General features: G+C 30.3%; 3 protein-coding genes across 4 annotated transcripts; 2 read left to right on the top strand and 1 right to left on the bottom strand.

The window, feature by feature from the left end:
- The first annotated feature begins 10 nt into the window (after positions 1–10).
- M6 (neuronal membrane glycoprotein M6) lies at positions 11–6,298 on the top strand. Of its 2 annotated transcripts, none has more exons than XM_074141074.1 (6): positions 11–152; positions 483–642; positions 873–1,032; positions 1,904–2,054; positions 2,563–2,711; positions 4,183–6,298. In XM_074141074.1, the coding sequence occupies exons 1-6, from the start codon at positions 149–151 to the stop codon at positions 4,309–4,311; spliced, it is 753 nt and encodes a 250-aa protein (XP_073997175.1). In that variant the 5' UTR covers positions 11–148; the 3' UTR covers positions 4,312–6,298. The 2 variants fall into 2 exon arrangements, with proteins under 2 accessions (XP_073997175.1, XP_073997173.1); XM_074141072.1 differs by having other exon boundaries at positions 18–393.
- A 981-nt stretch (positions 6,299–7,279) lies between these two features.
- On the bottom strand, positions 7,280–15,633 carry eIF3b (eukaryotic translation initiation factor 3 subunit b). The gene is made up of 12 exons (XM_074141063.1): positions 15,455–15,633; positions 14,515–14,710; positions 14,328–14,447; positions 14,073–14,259; positions 13,564–13,721; positions 13,097–13,292; positions 12,456–12,598; positions 12,245–12,383; positions 10,373–10,568; positions 9,444–9,658; positions 9,056–9,368; positions 7,280–7,889 (listed from the first exon to the last, which is right to left on the bottom strand). Exons 1-12 carry the CDS (start codon positions 15,585–15,587, stop codon positions 7,795–7,797), a joined length of 2,091 nt encoding a protein of 696 aa, XP_073997164.1. The 5' UTR covers positions 15,588–15,633; the 3' UTR covers positions 7,280–7,794.
- A 191-nt stretch (positions 15,634–15,824) lies between these two features.
- On the top strand, positions 15,825–16,690 carry Vps29 (vacuolar protein sorting 29). The gene has a single exon (XM_074141075.1). It carries the CDS (start codon positions 16,000–16,002, stop codon positions 16,546–16,548), a length of 549 nt encoding a protein of 182 aa, XP_073997176.1. The 5' UTR covers positions 15,825–15,999; the 3' UTR covers positions 16,549–16,690.
- The last annotated feature ends 100 nt before the right edge of the window (positions 16,691–16,790 follow it).

Here is a 16,790-nt window from a genome sequence, read left to right as displayed (position 1 = left end):
GTTCACTGTCGCTAGTTGGTGTTGGTTGTCATGTTTTATACGTAATGTCTTTCGACTGTTAATTCTGAAGTTTGTTTACATCAGTTTCTAAAGAACTCCATCACTTCAAGAGATTTGTTTAATTGGGAGTAATTCCACTCTTTACGCGATGGGTGAGTCATTTTAACTAGGATAAATAACTATCAACTGTCTGTTGAAAAAAAGGGTGTGCCATATTTTTCTATTTTATCTCATCTTATCTTTTTGTTGGTTAATGCAATAACTTAATAATGCCCAAATCCAAACGTAGAGATATGTTAAGTGCACAAATTCCCCTTAGAACTAGGTACACTTATTCCCAAGAAAGTTTTGGGAAGTATTCTGAACCTTCTTACAGGTCGGATTATCCAGTAGGTTAGTAAAGAGTCATAAAATCTCAATATTTGTTTTGACAAGAAGTTTGCTCAGATCTTTTTTTTTAAAAAAAACATTGGTTTACATAGGTAGTCGGTGCGATGATTGCATGTCAAGAGTACCATACGCGACACTTATAGCAACTATAATGTGCCTCATTGGTGTGGGAGTATTTTGTGGGACCATGTACAGAGGTGCTACACTAAGTGCCCTTATGCTGGATCAAGTGTTTCATTTACGCCTCAGTTGGTAATGTTAATTTCAATTCAGTTATCTCTTTAGTAAACTCTGCAATATTTTATGTTCTGACATTTAAATTCAACTTTTGTTTTTAAAATTGTATTGCTTAAAGTAACGTTTGATTTTCTAAATTATCTTGCAGAACAGATAATTACACTGTTGTCAAATTATGTTTTTCGAATTTGTTAAATTTAAATATGAATACTTCTTCAATATATTTAAATATTGTTATTTTACAGGTTAGAACCTTTGCAAACTACATTTGTAGCTCTCGGAGCTGTTATGGGAGCTCTAGGATTGATGGTATTGTTTGTAGGATGCTTAGCTACTGGAGCTACTCGGCACAAGGTCTATAGAGCCTGGAGTGCAAGGGTCGGCGGACGAATATCCTGTGCAGTTGTATGTCTCTTTCATGTACATTAATAAATACATATGATAAATAACATTAATAAATATGATGTTTATTAAAAAATAAATATTGTTTTGGCAATTATAGAGGATTACAAACAGCTAATTTATGTTTGCAAAGTTTATTATAGTATCATACAATTTCATTTTTAATTCTGTTTAGTATAAAAGTTTGTATTTACATTGCCGATTGTGGACTTTTAATTGCTTATTGGTTCAGTTCTAAAGACTAAAAATAAAGAAGGGAAGATATATATATTACTTGTGAACGTCGGAAACAAACAAGCATATGGTTATATGCTTGGAAACAAAACAGAAAATATGTTTAATACATCTACATCTATAAATTTCAGAAATAGCGTACTTGATGTTCTGTTTGGAAGCTACATAATCAGACAAGGGCAATTTCTTTAGCGGGATCCATTCAATTTTGGGACTATGTATTCGAAAAAGACATCACTTTTTATTTATGATTTTTTTGAGAGGATTGATTACAAAGCCACTCCAAAATTGCATTGAGAACGTAACTAGCACTGATGTAGTTCTTTTGAAAACGTTATGAAGAATCATGATGTTCGATAACTCTGCTTTTGATGAAACTCAAACCGCTCTGGGCGTATTTTTAGCTTTTCGCAGTTTCTTCCGGGTATTCTTTATACAATAATGACACAGTCCTAATAACTTTTTTTTTAATCTTAAATTCAATTCTCCAAATCCATAATTTCAAATAAAATCTAAGACTGGTGGCTGATTCGAACCCGGTATCTCCGTGTGGTAATCCAGTACGATAACCACTTAACTAATATGTTATACTATGTTTTTTTTCTTTCATTATGCTAATTAATTTTAAATATTGTTTCAGTTTATGAGTATTACCTATATTCTTCAGCTTGGATGGCTAATACTGTTTGTGTTTCTAATAGTTACTACATTGTTCTACACTGTATTTTGGACACTGTGTTCATCCGAAAGAGTTCAAAATCAAAATCAGTGCATTGATTTTAAACAATTTGGTAAGTTAAATAGTTATAAACATTAATTAATGTTTAGGGAAGGACAACCTATCCAAAACTCCAATGGAATACTATTGACTTCTCATTGCAACGGTATATTTGGGTCTGTGGTTGTTTAAAAGTGTGAGTGAAGTTGTGAAGGTGAAAGTAAATTCGCGAAAGAGTTCGTTAAAACCAAGTAGTTGCATTCTCTGCAACTCTGGGGCCGTCAAAGTAAGAATCTTTCGTGCTTTCAGAGACGCTAAGATCCCTGAACATTTTGTTACAATTGTAATAACCATAATTTTCAAAGCAAGTCTAATAACTAAAGCATTTATCTGAATAATGTTTATGGAGGATTCATTTTAGGCAATTTAAGGTGTGATAAAATGTCCCTTTCAAACAGGAGAATTTAAGAGAAAGTCGTTCATCTCAATTTTTTTTTTTTTCTTAAATTTTATTCCTTCAGTGATTTAAATATGTTGTATTTTTATGTTAATTTTAAAATATCGTTTGTCTCTGTTTTTAGACTTCATGTTTCCTGAAGGAACAAGACCCGAAGATATGGAAATTTGTCCTCCACAAGAAATAAAACTTTTTTGTAAAGATTATGTTGAAAAAGCAGAAGTTATGTTCATATTGGCTACATTTGCTTGCATGTTGGTTATTCTCTCACTTGTAAGTATTAATTTGGTTAAACATAATTACTTCTAAAATGATTTATTTTATTTTATTCTATATACTAGTTTTAACCCAAAAAGCTGTAGGATATAAATCTTTTCTTACTATAAATACATTTCTCTAATAAGCTTGACAAATTATTAAAACCCCTAGTTATTTTTCGAGTTATTTGGTTATGGTACAGTTTATTTCATTACACTACACAAATCTCCCACCTCAATCGTAAGATGTTATATGGTCGCTAATTGTCATTTATCATCCAAACAGCCACCAATAAATATGTTTACCAAAAATGTTTTTTCTATATGGTGCCAGGTTCGATTGCGGGTCTAGGCCTTGGATTTTATCTTATCTGACAAGCAATGTTTTCGGAAAATATTATGTGTAACCTCAGCCTTGTTGCTTAATGGAAACTTATCACAGGTTTCTTGTAAAAAATTAGATATTCAAAATAAGTCTTGAACAACATTGAAACTATCTGTCGAAACGTCACTGGAAAATATTTTTATTTTTTCTTCTTAGCCTTAGATAGAAAATATGTTTTGTCTGTATTCTAATATAGCACTTAATTTTGGCCATTTTTTTGTTTGTTTTTGTTTTATGAACATTGCATTTATTAACGCGTGGATTACGACACAGTGTGTATAGCCAGGAAAATGCTTCCTGTAGCATGACGAGCAGTCATGCGAAAAGGCCATTTAGAGTAGGAGTAATAAACGAGCCAATGGAGTGTTGCATGTCTGTTCTCGCCAATTGTCTAGCTACTGCTTTACCACAAAAAAATTTAAAGTAGTCACGTTGTGTTTTTGTGAAAATCATGAAAAAAAGAAACAAGTTTAGGAATTTCAAAATTCCATTCGTGATTCTTTAAGCTTAGTGTTTTAGCAACTAATTTAATCCATGGAAAGTTAATTGTATAAGTGAAAATATTTCTTGAGGCGAAGATATAAGTTGCATTTTCAGTTAGTTAATTCATTTTAGCTAAAATCTTACCGAGTTTTGATCTCGGCTGACACCTAAACGAAATTTCAAATTATAACTTTTTTGTTTAACGTTTTTAAAATTTGCTTGGTACCTTTCTCAAATAGACCAATTTGATAGACTACTTTTTTCATCAAAAATTACTTTAAGAAAAAATCTGGGACTTATAAATGTGAATTCCCAATGAAAATTAGAAATTGTAATTTCAATTGCAGTTCTAAGCTAATTTAAAGAGAAAATGAGTAAATTCCTAAGGTTGATCCTTCTAACAAATATTCTTCCATCATGTTTCCGATAACCAGGCGACAAACCTTCATACATTTTTTCATTAGTTAGTTTTCTAAACAAGTAAATTTATTTCTTCTTATTATCTTAGATGCTTTTGATTTTTATCTATTTTTCAGTTAAAAATAATTTCAGTTATTTAAGCTGTTAATTATAACTTAGATTTTCTTAAATTTTAATTATACATTTCACCATCTTTCAGGTTCATTATTTGATGTGCCTCTCGGCAAATTATGCTCATATAAGGGACCATGAAAAACTGCAAGAACTCCAGGAATTACAAAGCCTGAATGATCTCGAAGGGCTCACAGCGTCTAAAGATCGCTTTTAGCAGTAATTTATATATTTTTTTATTTAGTTATAAATCTCTGTCTCTCTCTGATTTCTATTTTTTTCCTATCGTTTGCTAATATCTCATTAGTCTTTCATAACTTAAAGTTCTGTTTAGCTTAATTTTTTAAATATTATAATTTTTTTTTTACCAGGTGAAATTTTATTATTACTTTTAATCTATTGGTTTAATTTTTATTCTGTTCTCAAATTGTTAAAAGCTAACTAATTAGCAATTTGAGTACTTTGTTTTACTCTGATTTAACGTGATAAAAATTGCACAAAAGCTTTTGTCTTTTACAGATTTAAATCTGTGTCATATACATTTTTGTTAAAAACCTATTTGCCTTATAACAAATCTTACCCTGAAATTGTTAATCTATTATTAAATAATATATGTTACATGGATAGGCCAGCCAAGTTTCTTTAAATTATAAATATGCCTTATTATTTTTGAACATTATAACATTTGCTACAAATTTGAAACATTTAAAAAACAATAAATGTCTCTATTAAGTGTCAAAATTATAAACAGATTTGTACGAACTACAGTGCCAATTACTATGCTACTAGATTGTGCTAATAGTTTTTTCCAATCTAAATTTTAAATGATCTCTTCACATAAATAAGTTTATATTTTTACCTTTTTTATTGTTTTGTATAGAGTTTATCGTTTTGCCCTCGAGAATTCAGGTAGATTCTACTTAGCAATCCAGTTAAATGAGGAAAAGGAAATTTATTTCGAAGAAATGACTAAATTACATTTTTATATATTTTTCAATTGTATCAGTCATTTATCTAAGGTTTGTCCACATGCCTAACCTAACTGCTTTTCTGTATTTGGAAGGTGTTTCGGAAGGTTGTTTATGATATGGATACCTTGCTGAAATGATATCTGCTATGATGGTTTTTCGACCGTTGTTAATAGATTATTCTTAGGAATTTCGAGGAACACTTTATAAAATTTTGTAGACAATTTTTTTTTCTTTAAACAACGTTTCGGCAAGTTTATTGCCTTCTGCAGGGTATTATAAATTTGTAGAGTCATATATAGTATAACTTGACCGCTCCTAAAAATTTCTTGGGATATGTACTATCACAACTTTTAGAAAAGTACTGGGTCACCGGTCCCTACTCGCTGCTTATCTGTTGAACATTCGAAATCGGCTGAAGAAGGGGAACTGTGTATATTCTATCCAAACTTTTAAAGACTATTTTTCTAGGAAAGTATAAATACTGACAGATCCTAAAACTTGTATGGGATGAAATTGATGCTTAACATTTGTTAAAACGTTTGGTCATTCAGAAGTTAATGGCAATATAACACAAACGTGGCTTTGTTACGAACTACTGAAATTAAAATTTTCTTGAATTGAAGTGTTAAGCAGCAAATTCTTTTTCTTTTTATTACATTCCGGTACCGTAATTGTATTTTTATTTACTTTTATGTACGAACATTTTATATTTATTTTTCTTCCACTTCTAAATGTACGCTACAAATTAAAAATAAAATATAACTTGTTTCTTACTGTTTTTATAATTATTTAAAACGTAATTTTAAGTGAAATATAATTGGGCCAAGTTTAATAAAATTAATGATTTATATAAAGTTATTTTTATATAAATGTTTTTATATTGTTGTAAGTGAAACTATTAGCCAATACAATATTTTTATACTTAGGATAATCAAATATGTGACTTATTAAGTACAAATGGTAAAAACAAGTTATTTTCCTTTATAAATGCCGTCCGAAAATTATATACCATTCTATAGTCAACAATGTGCAAGATAGTTTCTAAGATTTGTTTACAATGGACGGAGAACAAATGTCTGAACATAATTTGTTAATTTAGAAATCACTTATACGTATATTTTATATATATATATTTATGACAAGATGTCCAGTATGGTATAATTTTCTTCATATTTTAAGAATGTACATATCTTATTATTCATTTAAATAAATTTTTGTTTTGTATTTCTTAAATTGTATCTTTATTTAATTAACCGACAATACCTCTACTTGAAGTTTTTAGTTTATAGATTCTTTACAGCTAAAACTGTTGGATTGTACTGCAAAATGCAGCAGAATCTTCAGAAACTGATAAAAGATTGAACAGAAAAAAAGATAAATAACTGATAGTTATTAGAGAAACTATGTTTTCGGGTTGTTAAATATGTACATTTAATTAGATTCATCAGGTAGAATTTTAAATTTATTCTTAATTTCTTTATCCATCTTTGGAGATTCACATACTTCGAAATGTTCGGATACGGTAGGGAATGGTAAAAGCACCAGACACTATTAAACAAAGGTATAGTGCCACGGTAAATCTGATTGAGTGGAAAATTCGTCGATGCTCCATAACAGAATTTGGCTTACTATACCTATTTTAATTTGAAGAATGGAGGACCGCTTTAGCGGGCAGAATTACCAGGAATTTAGAGATTGATAGAGAATAGGGGTAAGGAAGAACTTGTTTGTGGTTTGATATAAACTACACAAATCCGGTGTAGACTGGCGTTGAAATAAGAGAAAATCTTTCTTAAAAAGAGAACCCTTCATTTCCAAGGTACTAAATAACCTCTAGAAGAGCTTCATTCATGTTTTTCAATAGTTATATCTATCGATCTTTAAAAACATCCTTGACAGCCGAGTAGTGAAATGAACTAAATTAGTACCTCTGTCACAGCAACAATAAAAGATGGCGTCAGACTTCTCAAAAAACTCAAAAAAAAAAAAGTTAAAATGTTAAAATTGTTCTCCATTTTATGCAGAGATAAATTTCTGGTTATTCTTTTCTAGCCATGAGACCTAAAAATATGAAATTATAGGAATAATTGACAAAAATCCAGTCCATCAGTAATTATCAAAAATAAATTATTTAATTTGCATCAACTTATAAAAATATTTCAATTTTTTTTATGCAAAAAAAAATAATATTTAGGAACCATGCAAAAAATTAAATTTTCTTTTTTAAATTTCTTTATTTTTCTGTTTCAAGGTAATAAGGTAGAAAATAGGCATTATGAAGCACCACCATAATATAGTAATTTTAAGTTAAACAAAAAATAATAATAATTAAAAATAAACTTTCGGAATAAAAAATAAATTTCTTTTTTAAAGTTTTTTTTTTTTCCTTTTTCTTTGTTACACATAACATAAATACACCAGCTAGTAAAGAAAAACACTTAACAAAAGCGAAAATGGAAGAAGTATATAAAAAGTATGTATACAATATATAATTCTTTTGAAGGTTGATAAAAGAGGTTTTATTAAAAATCTTATCCTGTATGGTACATGATGGAAATCGATTCCTACACATTTGAACATTTTAGTTATCTTTCTGTGAGTTCTCATCGGTAATTATTTATCTGTTTTCTTCAAATATCAAAATGTTTAGAAACAAAATTGGCCTATTTGAAGGATTTAAATAAATGAATTAAATAAATCCTTCCTTCACACAAATTACTAGATAAATGTTAATCCAATACTGTAACGTCTTCTTTGATAAAAAATTCAACAACTTCTTCTTCAACATTTTGTGTATCTGACTCCAAAGTGTCTGTATCAATATCTGAAATAAAAAGTAGTAAATAAAAAAAAATGTCAAAAAGTAAACATGCCTGTTTTTTTCAGGCGAACTTAACATCCAACCAATTGGATAATAAATTAGGTTATTTTAATGTCACTTTAGGTAGCTATCCAAATTTAGAATTTCCTTTAAATGTTTTATCCTAATAAGTTCATAAATTCACTGAAATGGCACTTCCTGGGGAAGTTCAACCACCCTCTCCCCAGAATGCCCTAATTCAAATTTTCTCAGGAAAATTTTTTTAATGAAAATTTTTGAACTACATATGAGTGATAAGGGTGTCAAATTTAAAGACAATCGTTGGTATCATTTTTATAAACTGACAAAAACCGGAAATGGATTCTAGTAAAATGGTATTTTCTTCCTTTAAGAATAACATAACACTTCCTTTAAACTTCGCAATTCATTGAAGGTTGTATTTGTAATTATTTTACAGGAAAGTTTACTGGAAAATAAGAAGTTTATTTAGAGGGAACAATAATTATAAAGTCTTGCTTAAATAGTATCACAACTTCATAATTTATTGTTCTGGTATAAACATAATGTTAAGGAATATTAGAGTTACAATTAGAATTGAAGGTTGGAAGCAAATTCTAAAACCTAGTGTTTTTAAGAAATAATTTTTTTTTTTTTTTTTTTTTTTTAAATCTTTTATTGCAATTTACCACTGCAACAGTTGTTGCAACAAGCAAATACGGTGAAAGAGAAAAGAAATAACGGGAAATCATGATTGGAGGAGGCACCCAGTGGTGCCACTCCAGTAACGTGCTTAAGATAAGAGAAGATCACGAGGCCATCTTCTCTTCAATCTCCTTAGAGGATTACCTGGAGAGGATAGTATTTGGATGTTGAGGTATGTCTGCTGTAATTTAAGAATAATTTTCTCAGTTTATCACACATTGCTAGAAAAAGCCCCTTTTCTCTAAACTTGTAACTAACAGATTCTTCAATCTGAATCTATCCATTTTATTTTAAATATTATTCTGAAAAAATTATTTTAGGGGTTTCAGGGAGTTTTGATTATTTATGATAAGAAGAGAGAAGTGTGCATAAAATTTTCTACAGGTGAAGAGATTAAGACTAATGTTATTATGGGGTCATTACATTGACCGCCCCTCAAAAATAAATAATAAAACTTAAATCCTCACTGTTTCTTAGTTGCAATCTTCTTTCCTTTTGTTGTGCCCAGATATTTAGTACTGACTGCCTAAAATCTTCAAATTTCTTCATTGCTGCCGCTCTCTTTTCAATTAACTCCTTAGAAGCTCTAGTTAAACGCATCCTATCTTTGCTTTCAAACTGAGCAGAATATTTCTTTAAATTTTTCTTAATTTCTTTTTGTTGTTCTGCTGTTAGTAAAGATGGTGGCCGAGGGCGCCATTGTAATTGCCAGAACTTCTGCATATTGTTTCGCGATAAGATCCTTCCTTGAAAGGTCCAAATCCAATAACCCAAATCATCCTATGAATAATTATATTTAAATACCAACTAAAAATTATTGAACATTTTAATAATGGAGTTTCTCTTAATTATAACCTTGGATTTCCATTTGGAAGTTGCAGTTACAACATATCTACCGGTAGGATCCCACTCAACATCAGAGACTCTATAATGTTCCGTTTGGTTCATAACAGTGAAGTCAGATGTATCAACGAATTCAAGGACACCATTATTTCGTAGATCAGCTAATACAATAAATTGTCCAGCAGGTGACCAAAATAAGGTGTTGCACATTCTTTTCTCCAATCGCTCTGGCAAAAATACAAATGAACTATTAATATTATGAAAAAAAGAGGAACACATTTAAGTAGCAATCAAAATTGTGATTTAATATAGCAATCTTCAAAACACATGCAATATTCAAATACTTATAGTACAAAAACTGTTCAAGTATTTTATATAGTGTGGCCGGAATGCAGTGATTTTATCAGATACCATACTTCTGTTTTATTTCTTAATCGTCTTGGGAATTTAGTTTTTTTAAGTTCGTGAGGTCTTCCTCTTATAAGGCGAAAAGCTCTGCTCTCCTCTTCCAATTACACCCTTCAAAGACACAAGAATGTAGAACATTAAGGAATTTTTAATTATTTTTATCGGCCATTGTTGCAAAAAGTAATGTTTTCAATGACGTAGAACGTGACGACATGGTTGGCGGATTTTAATCTTAATTTAAACGGATCTTAAAATGGTTTCCGTGTAAAATAATAAAAAATTAGCTACGATATTTAGGTATGAGTTTTGTTGGACACTAATAATGCGCACCATACACTTCTTTTGTAAATAATTCTCAAATTCAGCTTTTTTTAGAATTTGTTCAATATATTTTAATTAAAGGGGGCAAATTAAAATTAACCAAAGCAGTTGAATGTCCCTATCCGAGAATAGTACTTTTGTTCTTAATTTATTGTTAAGAATGTTTATGTTTATGTAAATGTTTTTAACCAAATATGTGAAAAATCTCTCACTGAGTGGTACTGGCTTGTGACCTGTCTTCAATCCATAGAATGAAACCTGAATATTCGATGTCTCTCCATGTATAATAGCAAATGTTGATCCAACTGGTTCCCATGCAAATGCATGAATGGGCTCTTTGATTTCCACACTGTCCACAGGAATATTCTTTTCACGTAAATGGAAGATTTCGAAATTGTAATACATATTCTGAAATTATACATAATAATAATAATAATATTTATTCTTCATATGAAATATAAATTACAAATTAGAAAATGAAAATATTGTACGGCTTGGAAAATCCGTCAGCCGGAGTCGATGTTACTATAATGATATGTACATACATACATAGAGAAAAGAAAAACAAATAAACCAAAAAATAATAATTTCTAACAAAAATAACCGACCTAGAAATAAAAATAAAACGAAATAACCAATATATAACAGAATTATAAGTTAATAATTAAACTCCTGAACCAGCTGATAACGATAAGACCAGGCATGGCGAGCATATTTAATAAGAGGTTGACAATTTTGCGTTCCATTTAGGAAAGAAATCAGTTGTTCTCTCGTAAGTACTGAACGTCCGAAACAGAGTCTCCGGATTTCAGTAAGAATTGAGCAGTCACCAAGAAAGTGAACCACCTCCTCAATGCACCTTGAGTTACAAAGAGAACAAAGTTCAATCTCCCTAGGCAGCCATGGCGTATGATTCAGGTAGGCAAGCTCACATCTTAACTTAAAGATCCAGCGGAGTTCAGTTAGAGTTAGACCTAAGGAATGATCCTCATTCAAGTGACAAAGGTTAAATGAGTGGTCAAGCTCTCTGTATAAAAGGAAGCGGGACGAGAGAGAGAGAGAGAGAGAGAGTCGCGGTCCAGAAACCCCCGACGATGAGCTGCTTTCATCTTAATCAACATATTAAAAATACAGTTTTATAAAAAAAATTCTATACAAACTCTCATATCAATACTTCACTAAAAAATAATCTACTGATCATTTTAAGATATTACATATATGTTATTGCACAGCCGTTCGGCTACAAGAGCTTTCTTTCGTATTTAGTTTCACCAAGCATCTTGTTACAAAACCAAAGAAGTAAAAAAGTGGATTTTAAAAATAAAATAATATTAAAAAAGTTTTCAAAGTGACTAATTTCACTTTAAGGAGAATGTAAAACATAAATATGATAGACGACAGGTAATTTATTGCACAAGAATTCGTAATGATATAAAATTTAATTAAGAAAAACTATAAATCGTATTCGATTCATATCAAGTGGGCAGTCATTCGACATAAATTCAATTATAGTACAATTCTATCCCAAAATAAAATAATTTCAAAAAAGATACATCCGAACGGCTAAGGCTGTGCCAGTGAAGGGTTAACTTTCATTTCAAACTCTTGTAACAATTTAACTAGCAGTAAATAACGACATGACGACTGAAAATTTGAAAAAGGAAAATTATTGCCTTCAATCCTAGTCAACAATCCTACATGTGACTTCTGGGTTTAATCGAATTGTCAGCACTAAGGAGGCAACTTTGGTATGGTCATTGATCTACGTACGGAATCTAATCTAATCAAAGATTTCCTCATGTAAGAGGCAGAATACAAATGTTTTAATAAAGTTGCATAAAAAATTAAACCATGCATTTATCATGATTAATTATTAGAAACTAATTTTGTTTCTACTTTACAGAGAATACAAATTTTGATGGCATGCGTTCTAAAAGCGACACTAACTAGTAACCACTTAAGATGTTCACAAAATGTCGCTAGATACTGGACAGATTTAATGTAGGAAATAATTTATTTTGATATAGCTCAGCACTCGAATTCTAAAATATAGATCATGCATAAAACTAATTGTGAATACTTACAATGTATTTAGTTTCTCCTTTCTCTTTTTTACATCTAGTATATCTGTCAACTTTCACACAAAGATAGTCCCCTGATTTCTGCCAATGAATTTTACAATCACATACGTTGAATAGATTATTGGCACGTACTTCATTACGGCTGAAAAATATTTTACATTTATAATGAATCAATTCGTTCAGAAGTTATTAAGGACACAACATATGAAATTACCTTGGTACTTCCATAAGTACAACTCTTGCTGGTACATCTTTATTTTCTGATACCCAGTAAGCAAGAATGTTGTCAGTAGGAGACCAAGCAAAATCCCTAATACCTGGGATTTTCACACTCTTCTTCTCCAGTAGTCCAAAAGACTATAATATGTATAGAAATAAATTAATAAATAAAATTTCTTAACTAGATACCACATAATTTAATTACAACTGCATTAATTTTAGATCTCAACTATCATTTTTGGTACAATTAAAATAATTTTCCTTCTAAGCTGTTATAGCTACAAAATCGTTATCTCTCTGATCTCTCTTCACGGATTTCAAATAACTAAATCAGCTACTCTTCAGGGAGGATACAACCCCGGCAGGAACGAACTTACAGGATAAGTAACATAGAAAGACAGAAGTAGTTGCAAGCGTTTCTTTATTGAAGAAAGCACTTCATAGACTATCAATCAGAAAAAAAACTCCGACTAGATGAGCGAAATCATATTGCCTGCAAATTGAGTTTCATAAATGTGTTTTCAGTATTCGATCAATGTTTTCTATCTACACTTAAAGATTGTTTTAGTTTTATAAAATAACTAACTAAAAGATGATGGAACATTCTGAACTATTTTATCATGGCAAATTACATACCGGAGTTTCATATATTGAGAGAACATCAGTTCCTAATTTAGCAAAATATTTATCATCTTTAGACCATTTGAATGTTGGCCAAACTGCTGGGCCGTCAGGATCAAATGTTCTCATAACTTCACCTCTTCTTATATCCCAAATAATTAGTCGTCCTTGTTCGTGAACATGAGCATTTGGAGAAAACGTTATCAAGTAACTGTAACACAAGAATGATACTAAACTTTATCATCTCAAGCCTCATTTTCAGATATAATAAATTTAAATGAATTTCATTCTGTGGCTGTTGATCACTTATACAAAGTAATTAAAAATTACAGGACTCAGAAAAGCTTAAGCAACAAACTTCATGATACTTTATCAGTACAATAAATAGATTCATCACAGTCCCCCTGAGTTTAGTTATAATTATCAAATTACAAAAAAATTTCTCTTGATATTTAATTTATAAATAATACTTAGCTACATACTTTTCACAAGGGGAAAATTCAATAAACTGAACATCAACATGAGTAAACCTCATAATCTGCTCAAATTTCGGACCACCCCAAAGGGCAACTCCTTTATAATGTATGGTTGCCAGATATGTTCCTAATGGTGACCATTGCACATATTTCTCTGTCCACCTCTGAAACAACAGCACCATATTATCAAGTAGAACATAAAAAAAAATGCTACATTTTAAATAAAAATCCTGGACAGCCTTTCAAAAGATAAAAACGATTAGATCAGCGGTTCTCAAATTTATACATAAATAAATAAAAAAAAAAAATGAATATCTGTACATATTATGTAACATTAAAGAGGGACACATTCAAACTAAGTGGATCAGGTGTTTCATAATTAACTGGCATTTCTATAACACTCAGAAAAGCTTAAGCACTAAAACTCATTAATTTCATCTGCTAAATAAATTTCATCACAGTGCCAGTTTCAGATTACTTGATAACAACACAATTAAATGAACTTATTAAATTACCGCTCTATCTTCTAATTTTGTAGGCTGCGGGATAGTGTTTTGCCATATTTGCACAGGATTGCCTGAATCACATATTACACAAAACTGATCATAAGCATCCGGCTCTAAGAGGTAGTGATGAAGATCACGTTGCTCTTTATATGGCTGGGGATCAGGAGGCAACCATTCGTCAGGAATTTCTTCATACCTTAAAAAAAAAAAAATCATTTAGAAGAAAAAAAAATAAATCATAGTAAACAAATATAGCGAACTTACTTTTTGAAATCAGTAAAAAGATTGACGAGAAAAGTATGATTTTTATCCAATTTATAGTTATTGGTTGCATTCACTGCATCAATAGCACTTTGTGGCCTGCTATATTCTATGAATATATAGCTAAACAAATAATTAGCAATTAAATTCAGCAAACTTTATAAAAAATAAATACTATTAATAGACTTACCCCTTTGTCTGCCCATTTTCATTTTTAGGATAATATTCATTAATAATATCTCCGAACTTGTTAAATATTTTTGAGATAACTGACTGCAGTTTCTCTAATCTTTCTGGCCCTACTTGAGGCACACCATCTACAACAATTATAGATTCTACGCCTCCTGATTCTTCAGGCTTTTTACTTAAGATATCACCAACAAGTTCTATAAAAGTAAAAACAATAATAGCAGTTTTTTCTCTGTCATTATACTAACTTTTAAAGGCTTTCCTTCCTTATAAAAGCAATGTTTTAAAGTAATACTAAATATTTAATCACATATTCTCATTGCTACAACTCAGCCACCATAAATCAATTTTCCTTCAATTAATTTTCAAGAAAATATATGTAACAAAGTGTGTTTTACGAAGTTAAAAGAAATTTGCAGGAATTTGTTTAAGTAAAATTAAACTCTTAAGTTGTATAAACGCTTTAAGTTGGTTTCCTTTCAAGAGATTTAAGACGACGTAAATCATCAATAAACATGTTGTACTTTAAAATTGGGGTGCACAAAAGTCAGGAGATTAAAAGTCTGAAAGATATTTGAAAAAAATTAATCCACTTTTTCTTAAAGTTAATTATAATAGTAATTACGAAGGAAATTTATTGAAGAACTTTGGTTAATATTTTCTAAGAATAATTTATTACTAAAAAATTGGACTAAATTGTATACACGCTTTATGTTGGGTTAACTTGAGGTAACCTGACGTGGAACACTACTTTCAGAAATAAGTGTCATGAACAAATTTTGGGTTAAATAACATTTAATAAGTTTGTTCAAAGAACAGAGTCCAAATTTTAAATTTTTCACAAGTAACACTAAATAAAGGATACAATTAAGCAATAAGTAGCATATGCCAAACCATCAACGTGTATACATATGTACTTCGTATTTTGGGATAACTCCTACCTTCATCGGTGATCTTATCCACAAATCCTTCGGGGTCATCAAAATTAGGCTCTTCATCGTCATTTGGTTCTGATTTATTATTCTTGTTATGATCACTCTGTGCCGATTTGTCGGCATCCTTCTTCCGGGCCATCTCGTGGGCCTCATGGACAATGGCGGAGAGATGGCTAACCCACAGCCAAATAAATTTCATAGTCGGTAAAAAATGGTTTATTTTGCATTATTTTTCGTACATGCATTTCTTATTGTGACAATGAAATTTTGTATTATTGCAAAAAAAAAATATACTTTTTTATTTAACTTAAATATTACAATTCAATATAATTTTTTAAAATAAATTAATGAGCCTGTTTTCTTGGCATACTTGCCTAAATTAACCTGGTTTAGTCTTTGTTGTTGCTGTTGCTGTTATTCCTGTTAGTAGCGGCCTTATCAGGGGTGTATGTTTTTGTTGAGTAACTGGTTTTTTTTCAATGAGTGATACTTTTAAATAAACAATATTAGAATTTTAAACAAAATACTACCTAGTACATAAGTGATATATAATGTTGGTTTTGGTGTTAGGAGACTTACATATCCCCCATAGATGTAGCAGTTTACCAGCTAAGTTTAAAAAGCTATTAGTTCCTGGAAGGATACAGCATATTCTTTGTACTGGAAATTTATGCACCAAAGAGTCGTTTGATTATCTTAAAACTCTAGCAAGTGATGTCCATGTAGTACGTGGAGATTTTGAAGAAAACACTAGTTATCCTGAACAGAAAGTCGTTACAGTGGGACAGTTCAGGATAGGGCTCTGTCATGGACATCAGATAGTACCATGGGGAGATCCGGAAGCATTAGCCATGGTACAGAGACAATTAGACGTTGATATATTAATATCTGGGCACACTCACAAATTCGAAGCCTTTGAACATGAAAGTAAGTTCTATATTAATCCAGGATCTGCTACAGGCGCATATAATCCTCTTGATCCAAACATTATTCCTTCTTTCGTGCTAATGGATATTCAAAGTACAACAGTGGTTACATACGTTTACCAGCTCGTTGCTGATGATGTGAAGGTTGAACGAATTGAGTACAAGAAAAACTGACATACCATTCTTATATTTACTCTGCTTGTTAATTTATGAAATATTTATAGTATTAAATTTATAAATGTATATTGTAAGTAAATATTTACAAATTATTTGTAACACTACTGTGAAATAAATATTTTATTCTTAATATTGTTAATCAGTTTGTTTCATTTCTAATATTTGAATTTCCATATTATTTGTGGGGAGTGATTCTTTAAAACTTAGTAAGAACATTTTAAAAATATGTATCTATTGCA

Source organism: Rhodnius prolixus, unplaced genomic scaffold (assembly GCF_049639745.1).
Source record: "Rhodnius prolixus isolate KJV_2025 unplaced genomic scaffold, Rpr scaffold_6, whole genome shotgun sequence".
In the NCBI taxonomy this organism is placed as follows: domain Eukaryota; kingdom Metazoa; phylum Arthropoda; class Insecta; order Hemiptera; family Reduviidae; genus Rhodnius; species Rhodnius prolixus.
Note: the sequence above shows the minus strand (reverse complement) of the source record. Positions and strands in the feature narration are given on the sequence as shown.

What these genes read in the sequence shown, in the direction of transcription:
- M6 (XM_074141072.1), top strand. Translation starts at nt 270, where the DNA reads ATGCCCAAATCCAAACGTAGAGATATGTTAAGTGCACAAATTCCCCTT. An exon ending in CAGGTCGGATTATCCAGTAG is followed by an intron (nt 394 to 482) that starts GTTAGTAAAGAG and finishes TGGTTTACATAG; the next exon opens with GTAGTCGGTGCGATGATTGC. An exon ending in TTTCATTTACGCCTCAGTTG is followed by an intron (nt 643 to 872) that starts GTAATGTTAATT and finishes GTTATTTTACAG; the next exon opens with GTTAGAACCTTTGCAAACTA.
- eIF3b (XM_074141063.1), bottom strand. Translation starts at nt 15,587, where the DNA reads ATGGCCCGGAAGAAGGATGCCGACAAATCGGCACAGAGTGATCATAAC. An exon ending in CTTTTTACTGATTTCAAAAA is followed by an intron (nt 14,260 to 14,327) that starts GTAAGTTCGCTA and finishes TTTTTTTTTAAG; the next exon opens with GTATGAAGAAATTCCTGACG. An exon ending in CTTCCAAATGGAAATCCAAG is followed by an intron (nt 9,369 to 9,443) that starts GTTATAATTAAG and finishes AATTATTCATAG; the next exon opens with GATGATTTGGGTTATTGGAT.
- Vps29 (XM_074141075.1), top strand. Translation starts at nt 16,000, where the DNA reads ATGTTGGTTTTGGTGTTAGGAGACTTACATATCCCCCATAGATGTAGC.